This window comes from Panonychus citri, unplaced genomic scaffold (assembly GCF_014898815.1).
Source record: "Panonychus citri isolate SS breed McGregor unplaced genomic scaffold, ASM1489881v1 Contig00043, whole genome shotgun sequence".
NCBI lineage: Eukaryota > Metazoa > Arthropoda > Arachnida > Trombidiformes > Tetranychidae > Panonychus > Panonychus citri.
The window spans coordinates 58,463-78,985 of NW_026515448.1; the positions used below are offsets into that span (position 1 = coordinate 58,463).

Sequence of the window (20,523 nt, forward strand, 5' to 3'; positions counted from 1 at the left end):
TTTTCAGGCGGTTGAGGTTAAGATGATATTTTTGAATGTTAAGATGATTGGGATGATAATTTGGGAAGATTTGTAGTAATAAATTTTGATTAAGATGAATTTTGGTGAATTTGAAATAATTTGTTGATTAAAATAAACTGAATTAAACAAATGAATTGGGAGATGCAAAGTTTGATGTTCACTTGTTGAGAGTTGAATCCAAACTGAGATTTGTGTTTGTTGTTGGTTGTGTCGATCAGTAGCTCCATCTACAATCGCCCAATCGCCTGATTATGAACGCTTAATCTTCCAGTTCGCCAAGACAAGCATCTAAGTATTCCTCATATGGGTCCTCTTCAGGCGGTTCAATGTCACTTGGTTTAATTTGATCGATTACGCCTGAAAATTCTTTCAAAGTATCAGGACTTAAACTTGCGACTGCTTCAAGCGTCTGTGAGAACGTTAAAGTCAGTGGACTGCTGTGAGCTTGTGGCTGGAAGGTTTCATCTAGTACAGAGTTTGGTGATTCGTCTGTTAATTTTTTGCCTGATGGTTGATTTTTAGGCGTTGTAGGCTCTACGACTGATTCTTTTGTTTCTTTCAGGCGGTTGATGCTTTCTGGCGAAATGGCGTTGTCACTTTCTTTCACATTAACTTGTTCACTTATAAGAGCTGATTCTGAAGGTTGAGATTCACAAGATGAATCTTCATTTTCAGACGATGAAGATGATACCATTTCTCTTGAAGATGGTGCTTTCTTTGGTTCTTTATTTAAACTTCTTTTCCAGGCGTTCATCAGTTCAATTGCCTTTTCGTCAGGTACAACTACCCAAATGTATTCTCGTTTGTTTTTAGGCGTTTTACTATGATATTTCTCACAATGACCAGCTAAGTTTCTCTGTTTCCTTGTCTCCGCATAAAGGCATCTCTCACCGCCTTTTCCTTTTCTTAACATACAGAGTTTTAACTGGGTCAATCCTGGTTCAATTTTCGACCAACGCCTGTTCGCTTTGTTGAACGCCTGAAGAATTATTTTCATTCCTTTAAAGAATCCCGATTGGTATTCTTTTGGTACCATATCAAACTCTTCCTTGCTTAATTCTCCCCATCTCTGAATGGTTACCATTTCTTTTTCACTTTTGATCGGGCGGTTGACTACTTGTTTTTTAATTTCTTTTGGTTTCGCCTGAACTATTTCTTTTTCTGGCGATTTTCTTTTTAGGCGTTCGTTTAACTCTTCTATCTCCATCTTAAGCTTTCTCAGCTTCTTTCCTTTCTTGGTGAGTAGTTTCTCGATGTTCTTGGCGTGGTTTGAGAGAATCCGAGGACCAAGTTGGATCAACTTCTCATTAAAGCACCTGGTAGACCAATTTTCGTGTCCACGCCAATAGTCTTTTTCCAAAGATTCGGCGAATTCGCCAAAACATTTCTTCAAGAATTTCTCTTCGTCTTTCACTGTGATTTGTGTGCCAATTGATCTTGTCGATGCTGAATGTAGAGCGGACATTGGACTAATGTTTTGGTCCCAGGCGAGTTCAAGGTCTTCGTCGTAAACAGGTAATTCGCCTGATGATGTTCTTTCAGGCGTACGCCTAGTTTTTTGTTTTTTCTTTTTTGTTGGTGATTCAGGCGGTGTTGTTGAAGATGATTTCTTCTTTTCGTTCACTTTTTCTGTCTCTTTGGATGCACAAGTTTCCATGAATTCATCCCAAGGTTGCTCCATTTTCACAAAGAGTTGATGTCACTTAGTTTTATCAGGCGATTGTCACTGAGATTAGGCGATTTTCACTTTTAACACTAAATTTTTTACACAATAAGTTTGAATAATAATTAGGAACTGAAAAATATAATAATATGTACAAAATAAAAGATGAAATTTGAATAATTAGATTGAGATAATTTGTTTAAAATGAATAAATTTAAAAGTTGGCGATTTGTAATGTTTGATGTTGTCAGGGTGAAGGTTGAACTGCTTCTGATTGATCAGCTGTTGGAATCGCTTGATCTTCCATCTGGCGGTTGTTGTTTAAATTGGCGATTGATTTTACGAAATTTAAATTGGCGTTTGTACAGAATTTATAAATAGTTTTGATTGAAGTTACGACTGTTTCTTCATTAATAATTTTGATTAGACTTCTTTCATTCAGGCGGCTATCATCTCTTGACGTTTCCGAGTGGATACCGTCAATTGCTTCTCTGTTTCGCCTGAAATATTCACAGTTCCAAAGAATATGATTGGCGTTTTGTTCCTCTTCTTCACAGAATTTACATTTAGTATCATCAATGTTTTTGTTTGATCTTTTCAAATGAGTTAAAAAGAACCCATGTCCTGTGATGAATGGAAAGATTAATCTTTGTATTTTCATGAGTCTCTCTATGTTTTTATCGTCAGGTAGGATTGGGAACCAGGCGTTTTGCGGTTCATGTACATTGTCAATGTAAAGTTGCTGAATCGCCTGATTTAACTTGATCTTTAATTGGTATTTTAGGTATGAACGTGGGATTATATCCAAGTGGCTTTGGACTTTCATGTGAACTGCTTCTTTTGCCAATCTATCGGCTTCTTCATTTCCAACAATACCAATGTGAGCTTTCACGTACGCCAGATTCAGGGTTATCTTTCTGTCAAGAATAGAGTTTATTAGGCGTTTGATCTGATTGACTTGGCGATCTGACGAGTGGAGGTTTTTTAATGCCATTAATGATGAAAGAGAATCAGTATACACTGTTACTGATTTGGCGTTTGATTTATTAATGTATTCAAGTCCATTTTGAATCGCCAGTAACTCGGCTTGGTAGATAGTACAATACTTCTCCAGTTTGAGCTTTTTCTGGGCGATTTTTCTATTTTCTTTAAATACACAATATGCTGCTCCGACTCCTTCGCTGCTCTTACTACCATCTGTAAATATCTCTAGTTCTGATTGATTTGGCGTGTGGTTCTGGTTTGCAATGAAAATTATTTCGCCTGGTATATGGCGAGTTGGATGTCTTTCCTCGTCGTAATGTTGTTGAGATTCCAATGGGCGATCGCCTGGTAGAATGTTATTCTCTTTTTTCAGGAGAGTAATATCTTTCCATAACTTGATTGATTGCAGTTGTTCAGTAATTGGCTTGTATCCGCATAACGACCAACAGCTCAGCCATGAAGTCGTCTGATGTAACTTATGAGTTCTTAAAATATAATTTCTCTGTATCCGCTTTAATTGTTGCTGGCATGATTTCAGTTTCAGGCGTTTACCCCATGTAGCTACTCCGTAGGCTAGCGTCGGGATGATAACTCCTTCGTAAATCCGTTGAAAGATTTCCGGGTGATTACCAAAGAGGCTTCTGGCGATTGCAGCTGTTTTTTGTGAATAGGCGTTCGCCTTTTTTATCGCCTGTTTTACATGTTGTTGGAAACTCAGTTTTTTATCAATCCAAACGCCTAATACTTTTGCTGAACTTGTTTCTTTTATTTGTTGGTTGTTGAGTGTCATTTGGCGAGTTTCCTCTTGTTTTTTGAACCAGATAACCATTGTCTTTTCCAGTGAGAATTTCATTTTGTTTTCCTTCGCCCAGTCCGAGCATATCTGGTTCACTTTCTCCATCTTCACTTCTATCTCTGCTTTTTCTCCATGTAATAATATCGAAACGTCATCTGCATACGCCATAACATCAATCTTTTCTTCTTCTAGTCGTTTGAGCAGAGGGTCAATGATTAAGGTCCAGAGAAGTGGTCCTAATATCGATCCCTGCGTACATCCTTTTCCAATTTTCTTTTTGGCGTATTCTCCCATGTAGTTAGTTTCGACATATCTGTTCGTCAAATAGCTTTTAATCAGGCGAATGAGATTAGGCGGCATGTTGTTTTCTTCCAGGCGGTTAATAATCTGTTGCCATTGAGCATTATCAAATGCCCCTTCAATGTCCATAACCAGTAACATACAATTGGGATTCGACTTCGCCAGGTTTATTTTTGAGACGAGATGGTCAACAGCTTTTTCAGACGAAACGCCTTTTCTAAAGCCGTATTGGACGTCACTGATTCTGTTGTTCACTTCAAGGTGCCAACATAACCGGCGGTTGATCATTTTTTCTAACCCTTTTGATAACATCGAGAGTAAACCTATCGGGCGATAGGATTTTGCAGTTTGATAATTATCTTTTCCCGACTTTGGTATGAAGACAACAGTAGCGGTTTTCCAAGCTTCTGGAAATTCGCCTGATTGCAGGCATTTGTTATATATTTTTAACAGTATTGATGGGTTTAGCTGTTTGATGTGTTCACATATTATTGGCGTTAAGCCATCAGAGCCTGGAGTTTTTTCTTTATGGACTGAGGTGAAAATATCTTTCATTTCGTCTAATGTAAAAGGGGGATCGTCAGGTTGGGGATTATCATGTATGATGAGTTTTCGGCAACTGTTTTCGTCTGGAAATATTTCGTCTAATAATCTTTCGGCTGATTGTTTGGGCGTAAGTTCTTTACCGTCTACTATTAAGCATCTGGCGTCGGGGTTTTTCTTGTATTTTATGAGTTTGTTAACTGGGTCCCATACATTTTCAGGATTCAAGTTTCCACAAAATTCCTTCCAGCTTTTAATTTTCGCCTGTTGAATCTTCTCTTTCAGCGTTTTCCTTAATTCTTTCAGTTTTTCAACTAAGGTTATCAGGCGGTTGGGGTCAAAGGAACAACGACATTTAAGTGAATTTCGTATTGCGTTAATTCTTCTAGTTAGATTGTGTATTTCATCATTCCACCAGGGGGGTTTTATGGGCTTTTCTTTATGTGATCGTCTAATTGTTTTGTCTGCGGTTTCTTTGATTTTCGCCAGGTAGGTGTTCGCCAGTTTGTTAACGCTTAAGTTTTCTGTGTCTATCATATCTAAAGATGCTGTTAATTTTTTGTCGAAGTTTTCCCACGAGCCTGGGTTGTTGGTGTAAACTTTTGTCGTGGATCTTATATCTGGTGTTCCTTGCAGGTCGAAGGTGATGGTGAAGTGATCTGATGATGTATTAAGTGTATCGCTAATTCGCCAGTTTTTAATCAGGCGTTCCATACTTGGCGTAACTGCTGTGATATCTACAATGCTTTCACACTTGGTGTTGTTTCGAATCGCCTGGAAGGTTGGGTGGTTTCCTGTATTAGCTGTGATGATGTTGTTTGTCCTAAGAAATGTTTCTATCTCTATGCCTTTGCTGTTGGTTCGTGAATCTCCCCAGAGAGATGAACGTCCGTTGAGATCGCCTGAAAGAAGAACTCTATTCTGTTTATTCAGGCGTATGATTTCACTTAAGTCCCTAATTGTGATTTGTCGGTTGTTATTTGGCGAGATGTATGCTGAGATTATCAGAAGTTGTTCGTTTCTAAGTTTAAGTTTACAGGCGGCTATATTTGGATTATTTGTTTCGACTGTTTGGGTGTGAAGTTTTGGATTGAGGATGATGATGGCTGCTTTTTTTTGGTTATCTGATGTTATCGGGAGGATGGTATTGTATCTTCTGGGGCAGCCTTTTAGGCGTTTGTCGAAATAGTTTATTTCTGTTAAAAGAAGGATGTCCAGTTTGTGTTCTTTTCCTAATACTATGATTTCACTAGTCGTAGTAGCACTTTTGTTTACATTCAATTGAAGAAACTTAATCTGATCCATTATTTAGAAAAGAATAAATTTTCGCCTGTTGGTTTCTGACGTTTTCTTGGTAAACTGGACAGTTCGAGGCCATTGTGGAATGACCATTTGCATTGTTTTTGTGCCTGAATGAACGTGCACAGTTGATACAATTGTGTTTTTCAGTATCTATCTTGTTGGGACAAGTAGATGTGTTATGTTCGCCTGAACAGTAGAAGCACTTGGTATTAGGCGTTTGTTGGACTTTACAGTTTTTGGCGATATGGTTAAAACCCATACAGTTGAAGCAGCGAGTGGTTGGGATATGGGCGATGACAGGAAGGAATTGGTATTCAATGCTGATTTTACCGTTGTTAATGAGCGTTTTGTAGAGCTTGGGTGTTACCCTCATGACGATATTCTTGGTCTTTGAGAATTGTTTGTTTGTTTCCCTAATATGTAGAATTTCGTCTGAAAGTTCTTCTGTGGATTTGGCGATTTCTTTGATATGGGCGTTTTGGTCGAAGATGAAGTTTGGCACTTGATTTATGTCAACAGTTTGATGAACATTCTTGATGATAACATGAAGACTAGGCGGTCGAAGTTCCTCTGTTGAGAGTTGTTCAATTTCGCCTATTCGTGATTTAATCTTATCTCGGTCTTCTGGCGTTGGCAACACAATTAGGCATTTTTCCTTTGAGATAGTTTTGATTCCTTTGATTCCAGCACCTAGAGCTCTAACATTAACATTTGACTTGAAGGAAGTCATGCAATCTTCACTTGCTCCTTCAGGCGTTTTGACGATTAGTGTACATTGTTGATTTTTCTTTGGGGCTTTTGTTACCGACGCATATGAACGAGTTGGGGCGCTAATAGGCGATTGTTGTCTATTTAACATTTCCTTCATTTCGTCCATAACGTTTGAGGCGAATTTGTTTTTGGCGTCTGTTATATCATCCAAATCTGCTTTGATGATGTTAAGAGCAGCTTCAATAGCTTCTTTTGACGATTTTTTAAGATTGTTCATTCCATCCAAGATCTTTGAGATTTCATGAACTTGATCCCTTATGTTGATTGTCTTTTTATCCATTGTAACAATGGCATCGTTCATATCTGACGAACGCGTATCACGACACATATTAGGCGATTGAATTTAACTTGTACAATTATTTTCAACAAACGTCTGATGTAATGGTGATTTGACGGTTTGACTTCAGGCGATCAGGCGTTTTCAGATCAGCTGATTTAATCAACGGCTTTTAGTGACGTATTAGCTATCAGCTGTTCAATTTAACGGCTTTTCGCCTAATTAACGGTTTTCGCCTGATAATTAACGGCTTTTCGCCAAATCTTCAGGCGTATTTTCAGGCGTAAACCCCAAAAATTATTTTTTCACTAATAACTTTTGATAGGAACCACAGAAAATGATGTCCTATACACCAAAATGTTCCCCTTTTATTCCCACACAAGAATATATATAAAAACTAAACTAAAAAATATTTTAAACTAAAGAAAAAACCAAAAAACCGGAGAGCACTAAAAAACGTGACTATCACGTTGGAAGGTTGGTTGGTTGGTTGTTGGTTAGGTTAGGTTAGGTTAGGTTAGGTTAGGTTAGGTTAGGTTAGGTTAGGTTAGGTTAGGTTAGGTTAGGTTAGGTTAGGTTAGGTTAGGTTAGGTTAGGTTAGGTTAGGTTGTTAGGTTAGTTAGGCCAGGTTAGGTTAGGCGGCCAGGCCAGGCTGGTGGCCAGGTTGTACAGCCAGGTTGGGCCAGGCACAGGTTGCTGGCCAGCGGCCAGGCCAGGCCAGGCCTGTGCTGGTGCCAGGTCAGGTTGTGGCCAGCCAGGCCAGGCCAGGCCAGGCCAGGCTGTGCTGTGCCAGGCCTGCCAGGTTAGGCCAGGCCAGGCCAGGCCAGGCCAGGCCAGGCCAGGTTGTGCCAGGCCAGGCCAGTTTGTACAGGCGTACAGGCCAGGTTGTGCCAGGCCAGGGTTAGCCAGGTTAGGCCAGGCCAGGTTATTTTTTCGGCAAACAGTTCGAGAATCAATTTTCAACGTTGATGATCTGACGTTCAACCGCCAGAAGGTGGTCGTTCGCCAGATATCAGTCGTTCTTGAGATTAGGCGTCTCTTCACGGTTTATTTCTCATAAGTAGTTAACGGTTCCAGCCATCGAATTTTGGTTGGATATGTTACATCGGTTGATATCAGTTAATTACATTGGTAACTATACAAAAAAGAGTAGTTATAGTTATAAGTATTGAACATTTGCATGATTTTTTAGTAGGTCGCCAGGTTTTCTGACGTTAGGTGATTAGGCGTTTGTATCGGAGTTTGACAAAAAATTAATTCTAATTGCAAGTATAATGATTAATTATTAAATTGGAAAGGGGTGGGGAGAGGGAGGTTATTATTTGTGCGTCTTTTTGGTGGGGATCCTTGTAGAGTGTGCTATATACTGTAAACGCCTAATTGTCGGTCGCCTGATTTATACCGAGGTAAGTTATCAGGCGACTTTCATTTACTTTATGCTTTTTCACAACAAGCTCGGTAGAAAAAGCGAAAGAACCGAAGCTTGATTGTGTTACATCTGTCGTGGAGGTATTTTTACAATGATGGGGTATTTTAATCTGTGGGAATAGGCGGTACAGTATGGCGGTTAGTAGATTAGTAGATGCAATCCTTGCTTTTGTTAATGGTGGTCCTTTTGAATGGTTCAGTTTGTCCTAGCGCATTTGTATGTTTATGTCCTTCAAGTCCACTTGTAATTAGTTAACAGGCGGTAAGTGTAATTAATGTCACAACTAAACACCGTACCAGGCGAAAAATACGGAGGATGCTTGTGACTTTCAGGCGGTAATTGTAATTGGCGTCACAATCAAAAACTGTACCAGGCGAAAAATACAGAGAATGATTATGATTTCCAGGCGGTTATCATGATGAGTATTTCTAATTCCGTGTGAACCTTAGAAAAATTAAGTTAGGTTAGGTTAGGTTAGGTTAGGTTAGGTTAGGTTAGGTTGGTTGAAGTTAGGGTTGGGTTAGGTTAGGTTAGGTTAGGTTGGTTGGATTAGGTTGGGTTAGGTTAGGGATTTAGGTTAGGTTAGGTTAGGTTAGGTTAGGTTAGGTTAGGTTAGGTTAGGTTGGGTTAGGTTAGGTTAGGTTAGGTTAGGTTAGGTTAGGTTAGGTTCAGTTAGGTTAGGTTAGGGGTTAGGTTAGGTTAGGTTAGGTTAGGTTAGGTTAGGTTAGGTTTTTTTTTTTTTTTTTTTGGTGAAATGAATCTTCAATATGGATCCCTGCCTTACGGCTAGGTTTCGTTTGTTAGTTACATTGTTTGTTAGTTGGGGTGTTTTGTTTGGGTATTGGGTATAAAGATTCATGTTGGTCCATTGGACCTTACAAAATAATGGTATTGGGGTTAGTGTTTAAAATTTTGGGTTAGTTATGTACAATGTTTGAGGGTGTCAGTGATTTGGGTTTAGGGATTTGGGTTTTACAGTATTTTTGATGTGTGATCTTTGATCGTGATTTATAATTTTGTTGCTGACTCAGGCAGCTCTTTGGTGATATCAATGATGTGGGTTAGTGCGATCATTGATGGGGTTACAGTGTTTGGGTAGTGGACATTTTGACATAAGGTATTTGATGTGGTGTTGTGGATGTGATATCGTTGATGTGGGATCTTTGATAACTTTGTGTTACTTGGTGTGTGTGATTGTTTGAGTTGGTGAGCTTGATGTTGTGTCTTTGCTATGCAGTCTTAGATGGTATGTCGGTGACATGATATCAGTGAAGCGAGTTCGTTGATGTGATAGTTTTGTTGGGAATTTTATTCGATGATTAAATGGTTTATTTAGCTCTTGTTTATTGTGGTTAGTTGTTTTTATTAAGACTTGTTAATTAGGTTATTTTTATCTTTGGTTTTGTATAATTTTTGGGTTAATGATAATAATTTTATTAAGGTTTTATAATTTGTTTTGTTTTGTTTTTGTTAGTGATCCTGTTGCTGTTTTCCTATGGTTAGTTTTCCTGTTGATTTCTATTTGTGATTTGTTATGATGGAGGGTGTTTATTTGGGGTATGAGGGTGTTTGTTTTACTGTTGTTGATGTTGATGAGATGAGTTGAGTGATGGTACCAAAGTTGTTGTTTTAGCGGGTTGAAGGGATCGGTTCAGAGTTCATGGTCTGATTCAGCTGATGCTCGTTTTTCTTGGTATTTAGAAGATATTTTCTCCAGGTTCCTAACGATATAGCTGCTGGCTTTGTTCAGTTTCCTTATTTTATCTTCGGCTCGCATTGATTTTGCTAAGAGGTTTTGGACATATGTTGACATGTAGCTCGGGACCATTTGGTTTATGGCTGTTAGCTTGTCTTGATCAGTTCCAATGTTGAAAATCGCTTTCGCCATCATATCTTCGTCTCTCTTGAATCTCTTTCTTTGCGTTTCCATTTCTTCCTGGTTCTCTTCTATTTTCTTCATCTTCGCGGCGACTTGTTCTTGTACAGTTGATACCATTTCTTCACTTAATTTGATGTAGGATTTGTGGGTGTTTTGGTCTTTTATTATATCTTCTGGTGATATTTCGAGGTAGAATGATTGTTGATTTGTTGTATCGGAGGAGTTTTGGGATGATGATGAATTGTCGTCGACTGTTTGGATTACTGGTGATGTTGGGTTGGAGGGTGTTGATGGTTTAACTAGTTGTTTTGGCATTTTTCACTTTTACGATGTTGTTTAATTTTGTATTTGTAACGTTTATAATGTTCACTTATTTGTTTAGGCACTTTGGTTGAAGGTTTGCACTTTTTAGTTTAAACGAGTTAACTTCGAGGTTAGTAGTGTTGTTTGTTTACGTTTTGTCATTGTGTTGAACTTTCAGTGACATGCGGTTCGGTCGAGGTTGTGAGATTTTGATCTCATTTCTTCAATGTCATATCATTGACCTCGGATTTGAGATGTTGCATCTTCGACTCGTCCCATTTGCTTTTTTGTTTGTTGAACTCGTTGTCTTTCAAATCTACTAACAGGTAATGTTGTTTGGGTTTAGGTTCGTTGAGGTGGTATTTGTTCCAGTGTTTCCCAATAGTGTTGCAGGTATTTGTTTCTATGTATTGGCAGTTTTGACTTTGACAGATCTTGTATCTCCGCGAGTTACTCGGTGGATCTTGGTACTTTCTTCTCCCTTTCTTGAATTGTTCTAGTACTAGACGATAACCGGTTTCAGGGTCGAAGCCTTTTGAATACTTTTCAGGGATGAAGCGGTAGATGTCTTTCTCAACGGAGCCCCAACCTTCGATGTTTATTCTCTCGTTGTCCTTTTCATCAAGTCTTTCTTTCTTTACATTTATTTGTACCTTTTGTGGAAGATGTCGTTTCAGGTTGTTGATCGGCTTTGGCTTTTTGCATTCGAACGTGTTGGAACTTTCACTCTTTTTGTTCACTGATTTACACATTTTACATTAATTGTTGTTTACTTTGCGGAGGAGAATGTTTAACTTGGGTGGTTACTAGCTGACTAGATTTTTCTTTCTTTTCTTTGCGGTGTTACTTTGGTTATTATCTTTTCTTTTCTTTCATTGGTGTTTTTGATTTTGAGAGATTTGGGTTTTGATTGATTGGTTGTTGTTTGTTAGAAGAGAAATTGGGTTATTTGGTGTTTTTGGGTTTGTTTTAATTTTATTGGAGTGGGTTTTGTTGTTTGTTGGTTGGGGTACATTTTGTTTATTTTTTATTAAATTTCGTTTTAATTTTGTGGTTGATGGGTTGTTTGGAGGGGTTTCAGGGTTAGAATTTGATTTGGGTGTTTTTACCAACTTCAGCGTTATGAAGAACAACTTTATGAAACTTTTGGTTTCTCTTTCCGACTCCTTTATGTTGATTTTTGAAGTGGTTCTCTATGGTCTGGTACTTCCTGGTTACAAATAGGCAATCGCCTATCTTGCATCTGAAGTAGTGTTTCAGACCATATTGAGCCATTTTATCTTCCATTTCGGGGTCTTTGAGAAGGTTGTTTTTGATTGTTTTCTTTAGTTGGATGATCTGGTCGTTGTATTTTGGGATTGAGCGGAGGATCTTGTTGTCTTTGGCCTCTTTGATACATGCAAAGAGATCATCTATTTGATCGTATTTGATATCGTCAAAGCTTATCTCTTTGGTTGTTGTTTCTTTTTTGTTGTCGACAACAATTTCTCCACTCGACTGTGATGATGACGTCTTGGTGTTGATGTTGTTCTTCCTTTTCTTTGGCTTTTCTTCTCTTGTTCGAATTTCTTCGGCCTTCTTCACCTCGGGTTAGGGTTGATTCTATTCTTGTTGTTGAGCGGTTGATCGGGTTGGTTGTTTTCTTTGCTAGGGTTTCTTCTTGGTAGATGTTTGGTTGCTGACAGGCGATTTGTTTACCACTAGGGGAATCGGTTCATCTACGGGAAATATTTGGCGGATTGGGTTTGATTTTGATTGTCTTCTTGGTCGTTTGTTTACTGGGTCGATGGTAATTCTTTCATTGAGAGTTGATGTTGATGTTGTCGAGCCCGGTGGGGTTGGTGGTGGGGAACAATCTCTGAGATAGGAATCAAAGATTCTGTTGATCGGTGTAAATCTTGGGTCGCCAGTTTTGACTTTAATAACTTTCATTCTTTCAGAGGTAATGAGTGGTTTTTTCGGTAGAATTGCTGGTCTTGAGGGTGGTGAGTCCGATGTTTTATTTGCGAACTGTTTCACTTTGACGTAGAGGTTCACTAATTTGGTGAATATTAGTTTGCCTTTATCGTCCAGCTGATTTTTCACATATTCGAAGTCTCTTTCACTTGGCATTTTCACTTGATGGATGTTAATTTTGATGAGTAGGTGAATGATTTGGTTGGTGGGTTGTTGGTTGTTGTGAAGTTTTGGGTTTTTTAGAGTTTTTATTAGGTGTTAGTTTGTTGAGATACAGTATAAAATGATTGTTATTGTTTTGTTTTGTTTTTATTGGTGTTCTTGGGGAGGGGTTTCTTTTTTGCTTCTGCGTGTTTTATTGTTGTTGGTTAGTTTTTTTGGGTTTTTTGTTGATATCTTCGATTTATGATCTGGTGTTAGTGATCGACGGTTTTGGTCTCCGTGATCTCAGATCATTTATCGTGATATCTGATGATTGGCGGAAGTTTCTATTGGGCATGACAGAGAATTTTATTTGTTTACTTTTAACAGCTGATCTAACAGCTGATTGAATCGGAACCATGTGCAGTCCATGCTTCTTTGCTTAACCATGTGACTTCGTATTTCCTTGTGGTAGATTGTTTTCTTTTATTCTGAATCTGAGTCAGATTCTGGGCTGTATTTTGTTCTTTTATGTTTTCGTTTTTTGTTGGTGTTTTTTAGTGATTGGATTTTCCTTTTGATCTTGGCGAATTCTTTCTTTTGGATTGACCATTTAATTTCAATTTCTTGCTTCTCTCTTTTGGTGATTTCTTTTACTGTGTAAAGCGGTGGTTGACCCTCGTGGTAATTGGCGGTGTGTCTCTTCATGTTTCTCGTGTTCTCATCTTCTATGTAGTGACAAGCTCGTTGACACAGTCTAACCATGATCTTCCTTTCTTCATCTTCTGAGGATTCAGAGTCCGATGATATTTCCATGTCTTTACCCTTGTTTTTCTGATCTTTCTTTTTCGCTTGCTTTCTTTTTATTGATCTTTCTTCTTCTTTCTCTTCTTTTTCTTTTCTCTTCTAGTTTCTATTTCGGAATCATCGGAGACGGCAACTGGACTTTCGTTGTCTTCGTCCCAAGAGATGTTTTGTCTTTTCCTTTTGCCACTTTGAGTTTTCAATTTGTCTTTTTGTTGGTCTTTGGATTGCTCTTTGGTGGTGGATGGGGTTTTCGACTGCTTATTCATGTCCAATTCAATGAATTCCAGTTGATCCAGGTACGACTTGGTGTTTTCTTTTATTCTTTTAACTAATTCCTTTTGGTTTTCATTGTTTCTTAGGAGCTCTTTATACTCTCGCCAGATCGAATCGAGCATCTCAGCTGGTTTCTCGGGAAGAGTGTTTTTGATGGCAATCATTTTTTCTTCATCATCTTTCTTGGCGAATTCAGTTTCATCAATTGTAGGAATTGCTGGGGTTGGTAATGGTGAGATGTAATTGGCCTTGATGAAGTTTACCATTTGGTCTGATAAGCGAATGAATATTTGTCCACCATCGGCTGTAATAAGATCATTTGGTTCGATCGAAAGGAAAAGTTGTTGTGAATTGGGTGTCATTGGTTGTGACAGGGTGAAGTTTTCATCGTTTGTGATAACGTTTATGGTGTCTCTTATCTCTGGTTCTGCCAGTATCTCTGGGTGTTGTCTGAAGAGTTCTTCCATTTGGCCTGGTGTTGAATCTAATGATTGTTGTGATGAAGTGGTTTTCTTTGGTGATGATTTGGGTGTTGAATGTTTATTTTGGTGATCTGATGAGGTGTTTTGTGGGTTGTTGTGAATGTTTTTAGATGCAGTTGTTGATGGTGTTGATTGTTGAATTTGTTTTCCTTTCATGATGATTGATGGTTGGTCTATTTGATTGTTTTTGTTTATTGTTTTCACTTAGCACTCGGTCACTAAGCACTTTAACTTGGCACTTGGGGACACTGAGGTGAGTTTTTGGGGCACAGGTGATTTGTTGGTGAGGTAAGTTAGTCGGTGGGTATTTGTTTATCACAATTAAGGTGTTTTTAGGATGATTTAGATATTGTTAATTGTTTGTTTTTGTTTTTGTTTTAGATTTGGGCGGTTGAGGAACACATTTGTTTTTAACAGCTGATGTATTTGAATGCGCATGTTGGTTGTTTCTTTTGTTTCTATTTGTTGATCTGGTTGCTTGGATACGGTTACTAGGTGTCACTGATTGGAGGTCATTGATGTCATATCATTGACTTCGGAGTTTTGACCTGAGGTCGCTGGTTTATTCTTCTTTCAGGTTTTTGATTTGGCGGTGGATTGTATTGGTTAATGTTGTTTGTTATTTGTTTACTTTTGTTATTTGTGCTTTAGGGACATTTATGTTAGTGTGTTTTGGTTGGGTTGGTTTGATTGCTGTAATAGATATTTACATGCTTTTCTGCTGAATTGATTAAGGATTGACGTTCCTTCTGGTTTCTGGAGTAGTTCGGCTATTTCATCTGGGGTTGCGGTTCTTTTCATGAGGAGTGTTGCCCTTATGTTGTTAAATATCGGACATGTTGTGAGTATGTGTATTCCTGTTTGTGTTTCCCCACATTCGCAGTCTGGTGATTCTTTTATTTTTATTTTGTGTAGGAAACTGTACGTTGGGCCGTGGTTGGTCATTAACCATAGCAGATATTTGTTTATGTCTTTGGTCTGTATATTCGCCATTTTTTGTTTATCTTTGAATATATTCTGCATTGCTTTTGATGATTCTCCATAGAGACCTTGCCATTGTTGTTTTAACCATGTTTTTGCTTTGTGTTTAATTGTTGACAGGGGGATTTCTTCGTGGATCGGTTTTGTCTTTTTGCTGGTTGCTTCTTTGGCGAGCATATCTACGTATTCGTTGCCTGGATTGTCATTGTGGCCTCTCGTCCATGTGAAGATTATCTCTTGTCCTCGTTCTTGGATTTTGTTTATCTTTGATTTGATGTCTTGGCTCAGTCCATTTTTACTCTTTCTTTCTTCAATGGCTTGGATGGATGATGCTGAATCACTCATTATTCTTATTATTTTGTTATCTGGATTTGTTCTTATGACCCAGTTTAGTGCTTGGTCGATTGCTATCATTTCAGCTATAAATATTGTTGTGAATTGTGAAAGATGGAGCTTTTTCTCATATGTGATCATCCCTTGTGTTGACGCTGCGAAAGCGGCTCCCGTTCCTTGTTCCATCTTTGATCCATCAGTGAAAATTATCAATTCTTCATTTGTGTTTAGTGTTGACAAAGCTGGACCGTTTGGATTGTTTAGTGTGGGAAGTTGTATCCTTGTTAATGGTGTCTCCCATGGGGCTAATTTTGTGAACGGGTAGATTTTCTGCTCGATTTCTCTGTCTTTTGGGTTGAGTATCGGTGTTTCTCCTCCTCTTTGTGCGATGTGTTTGTATGCTTTTGCATGAATCTCTTTGGTTAGTGGTAGTTTTTGTGTGAGAATTTGTAGGTCCGTTAATTTTGTTGATTTGTATGCCCCGGTCATTAGTTGCAAAATTCTTTGTTGGGATTTGTTTAGGATTCTTTGCGCGTTCTTCTGTTGACTTGCTTTGTACCATATTTCGCATCCATAGGTTATTGTTGGTAGATAGACCATGTTATATATGAGGGAGGTTAGGTTTTTTGATGTGCCTTTATCTTTGTTCGCTAATGTTTGAATGATATTCATTATGTTGTTAGCTTTTTCAGATGCTTTATGGATGTGTGTTATCCATCTCAACTTGTTATCGACAGTGACTCCTAGTATTTTCATATTTTTTACTGGTGAAACTTCATTCTGGTCTAGTTTTATATTCCCAAGTAGATTATCTTTGCCTTTGACAAGCATGATCTCTGTTTTTTCGGGTGCTATTGCTAGCCCATTTTTGTCTGACCAGTCTTTAATCGCCTTGTATAGTTGCTTTATTTTGTTGATTGTTGTCTCATAGTCGGGTTCTCCGGTTATGATGATAAGGTCGTCGGCATATGCTTGAATGTGGATTCTTTCGTCTTTCTCAAGTTCCAGTAGGAGTTCGTTAACTACTATGTTCCAGAGTGTTGGAGATAGTGGGCTACCTTGAACACATCCTTTCGTTGGTGTTAAGCTATATGTTGATGTTTGGTAGTTTATTTTGTATTCTCTTTTTGTGAAGTAGTTTTCGAACCATTTTTCGTATTCTTTTCCTATTTTCATGTTCTTTATCGCTCTCAATATCGAATCCCAACTTAGGTTGTCAAATGCTCCTTTAAAGTCGAAGCCGGTGATTGTGACTATTTTGTTTTGTTTCTTTTTTGAGTTGATGTTGGTGATCAGTTCTTCCAATGCTGTGATTGTTGAGTGATTTGGTCTAAAGCCGTGCTGGTGCGGTGAGAGGACTTCGTTTTTAACGATGTGGTATGTGATTCTGTCGTTTACAATCTTTTCGAGGCCTTTACCTAACATGGAGAGTAATCCTATTGGTCGGTAGTTTTTGGGGTTTTCTTTTTCACCTTTCTTCTGTTTGTGAATTGGACAGATTGATGATTTTTTCCATTGTGTTGGCATTGTGCCCAGTTTAAGGCTTTGATTGTATATAGATCTTAATATTTCAGGGTTACTTGTTCGAATGTTCTCGCAGATTGTTGGGTCTAGTCCATCTTCTCCAGGTGCTTTTTTGATATTTACTTCACGAAATACTGAGGATAATTCTTGTTGTGTGATCGGTGTATAGTTGCGTTCGTTGTTGTGGTGTTGTTGGTGTGTGATCGTTGAGTTTTGTGTGTTTGGGTCATTGACCTCGTATCCTTGACTTGACCTTGTGGGGTTTTCGATATGGTGTCTTTGATCTTCAGTTGTTGATTCTTTTATCTGGTCTCCGTATAGTGCTTTTGCTATCATTTCCGCTCTTTTACTTTGGTCTATTGTCGCTCCTGTTTCATCTATTAGAACTGTTTCGACGTTGTTTTGTTGCTTGTTTTTGATTTTTGCCACTAGGGTCCAAATGGTGTTGATATCTGTTTCTTTTAGATATTCTTCCCATTTTGCTTTTTTGTTTTTCTTGGTTGTTTCTTTGAATTGTTGGGTTATTTCTTTAAGTTTTGTTGATAGTTCTCTAAATCTTCCTGTTCCAGCATTTCGCATTGATCTTTTTATTGCGATTATTCGTTTTGACAGATTTGCTAATTCGTCGGACCACCACCATAGGTTCTTAGCTTTGTTGTTTTCTTGATTCGTTTTCAGTTTCATGGTGTTTTTGCATGTTTCCTCGATGCATTGGTGGTATTTATCGATGATTAGTTGGAATGTTGAGTGGTTAGAGTTTGTGATTTCTTCTGCTGAGATGTTATGGTGGTTCAGTAGTTGATTTAAGGTTTCCTCGAACTTGTTCCAGTCTGTTTTCCTGTGGTTGTATTTTCTTGTTGATGGGTTTTGGTTGTTTGATGATTGTTGTTGATTTGTTAGTGACCAGCTGATGAGCGAGTGATCTGTATTTGCAATTATGTTTGGGTTGATTATGTAGTTTGTTGGTTTAGGCTGTAGTAGTCTCCATGCTGTGATGTCAATATTCGATTCTATCCTTCTCTCGTTTCTTACTGTTATGCATGTTGGTTGGTTGTAAGTTTCGATATTGAGGTTGTGTTTTGTGATGAATTCTGTTAGTTGGGTTCCACGGTTGTTGTTGTTGTTGTTACCCCATAGTTGGTGTTTGGCGTTTACATCACCTGCGAGGATGGTTGGTGTGTCCTCGTAGATGTTCAGTGTGGTTTCCAGTTTGTTGATATATTCATTTATGTGAAGGTTTTTGTCGAAGTATGAGTTGATTATTATGGTTTTCTGGTTGTTGATTCTGCATTCTGTGGTGGTGAGATCTGGGTTGGAAAGGTTCGGTATGAGTGAACAGCTGATATCTTTTGTTGTTATTGTTATGGTTCTTGTTAGTTGGTTGTTGATGTAGGTGAAGTATGTTTTGTATGTTAGTGGTATTCCATATGGTTTTCCTAATCTGTTAATTGGTGGTTCTTGGATTAGTGCAATTTTTATATTGTTAGATTCGATGTATGTTAGTAATTCTCCTAGGGCTTCGGGGCTTTTTCTGAGGTTTATCTGAATCATAGTGGTTTTGTTTTTAGTTTTATCTGGATCCATAGTCGGTTTGTTCCTCTATTCGTTTGATGAAATCTATCCTGATTGGGCATGTAGGTGAAAAAGCTGAATGATTTGTGTTGATTGATCGTGCTATTCCTCTTCTCGCAAATCTTTCTTGTTGTGTTTTGCAGTTGATGCATCTGTGTTCTTCCTCGTTTTCGACCATGCAGTTTTTATTGTTGTGTTCGGAGCTGGTGCAGTTTCCACAGGCAGGCTGATTTTGTGTTGTCTCACAGAAGCGGCCAGTGTGTCCGAAGGCACAGCATCGGTAACATTGGATGATGTTTCTTGATTGTTCAACTTTGTAGCTTTCCCAACCAATATGTGCTCTTCCAGTGTTAATTAGGAACCAGTATACTTCTGGTGGTGTTTCCAATATGACATGTTCTTTTTCTTGTGTACTTCGTAGTCTTATCCTTGTTTTAATTCTTATTTGATTTGTGATTTCTTGTGAGATGGAATTTTGATTGCATTTGTTGGTGATGTTTTGAATGATGATCTCATTAGCGATATCTGATTGTATGTTTTTGATGATGACGGATGGGAATCTTTTCTTCGCTAGTTCGGCTTTGAGGTCTTTGTTTGTTTGGTTGATTTTCTCAATCGCTTTTGTGGCTTCGGTTTTTGTTTTAAATTTCATTATTGCTCTATTGTTTGAGATTTTGTATAAAGCTTCTGGGTGAATGTTGTGTGTGATTGGGTTGATGGATGTTTTGATGAGTTTGACCGTTTCTCTATCCGATGGTTGTTGTTGTGCGATTATGATTGTGTGGACTTGTTTCGGTGGTATGTTTTCGATTTGGTTAGTGGGTTGACCGGAGGCGATGTTTGCCCAGGATTGTGTTGGTGCTTGGACTGTGTTTATTGTGTTTTTGATCTGTTCAATCGCTTCTTCGGTGATCTTTTCGAGACTTGTGGCCATATTCTTCGCGAACGATTGTGTTGTCTCTTTCATTACTTCTACCAGCTTTGTTGAGTGTTCCTTTTCTATCGAGATCTGTTCTCTCAGCCACATATTCTTTTCAATTTCGTGCGTAGATTTCTGTTCCAGAATTTCCTTTTCGGCTTGTGCGACTCTTTGTAGTAGGTAGTTGATGATTGTGGTACTATTCCGTAGTGTGTTCTCTATGCCATTTTTAAGTGTTGAGTTTATGTTTTTCGCTGTGGTGCTTTTTAGGAAGTTGTAGATGTGGTGACAGTCTTCTTCGTGGTTTTGGGCTGAGGTTTTAAGGGTGGATTCTTTGACGGGCGGAATTCTTTTATATGCTCTTTCTTCGTGTTCGGCCATTGTGGGTTTTATCCTTTTTCCTTTCTTGTTGCTGGATGTGTTAGGAGGTGATGGTGTGGTCTCAAGGTTTCGTTTTGAGGATGACGGGGTATAGGGCGTGTGAGGTCGGATCTGGGATAGGTGATCTGCTATGGGTGATCCCGTGTCCTCGATAGCGGCTGTCGTGTCTAGGACTTGACAGTCTTCGATATCGGTGGCACTAGAGTCCGTCGCGTAATCGGTGTGTTGTTGTTGTTGATGTTCGGGTTCGGGTTCTGATCTGCCACTTGATTTTTAGATGATGTTGAGGTTCTTTATGGTGTTGAGTTGTTGTTGATGATCTTTTGTTGGTTGATGATGAGGTTGGGTAGGTCGGCATGTGAATGACCTTGAGGGCGGTTTGGGGGTCAAAGGTGTGGATGTTGGTGGTCGGCTTTTTAGGCCTGATTTGGGGATGATGTGGTTTGGTGTTGATGTGTTGTGGTGCGAGGGGTTGTAAAATAGGTGGATTGGTGGACTGGTGGTGGTTTGTGGGGTGTTTTAGGGACACTTGGGTGAAGCGGTGAAGGTGAAGATGTTGTTGTTTTTTGTTGTTTGCTGAAGGGCTAAGCCCTTTCAGGTCACAACTTTGAGGGGTTTATAGATGGAGACTTGGGGTTTATTTCTCCGTGTTCCCCGTACCTTTAAACATAAAATTGATCACAATTTAAAATTTAAATATGGGTTGGGACACACGAAAAAAGGTCACTTAGGAGGAGCAAAAAACAAGTGATGTTACTCACTTGACACCTAGAGACGATGGTTGGTTAGGTTAGGTTAGGTTGGTTAGGTTAGTTAGGTTAGGTTGGTTAGGGCGAAATAGGCCAGGCCAGGCCAGGCCAGGCCAGGCCAGGCCAGGCCACAGGGC

At 38.8% G+C, this 20,523-nt stretch overlaps 1 protein-coding gene across 1 annotated transcript; it reads right to left on the bottom strand.

Annotated features, from left to right (window-relative positions):
- Positions 1–13,228: 13,228 nt before the first annotated feature.
- On the bottom strand, positions 13,229–17,449 carry LOC128398044 (uncharacterized). Its single transcript, XM_053358851.1, has 2 exons — positions 14,638–17,449; positions 13,229–13,998 (listed from the first exon to the last, which is right to left on the bottom strand). Exons 1-2 carry the CDS (start codon positions 17,447–17,449, stop codon positions 13,229–13,231), a joined length of 3,582 nt encoding a protein of 1,193 aa, XP_053214826.1.
- Positions 17,450–20,523: the final 3,074 nt, after the last annotated feature.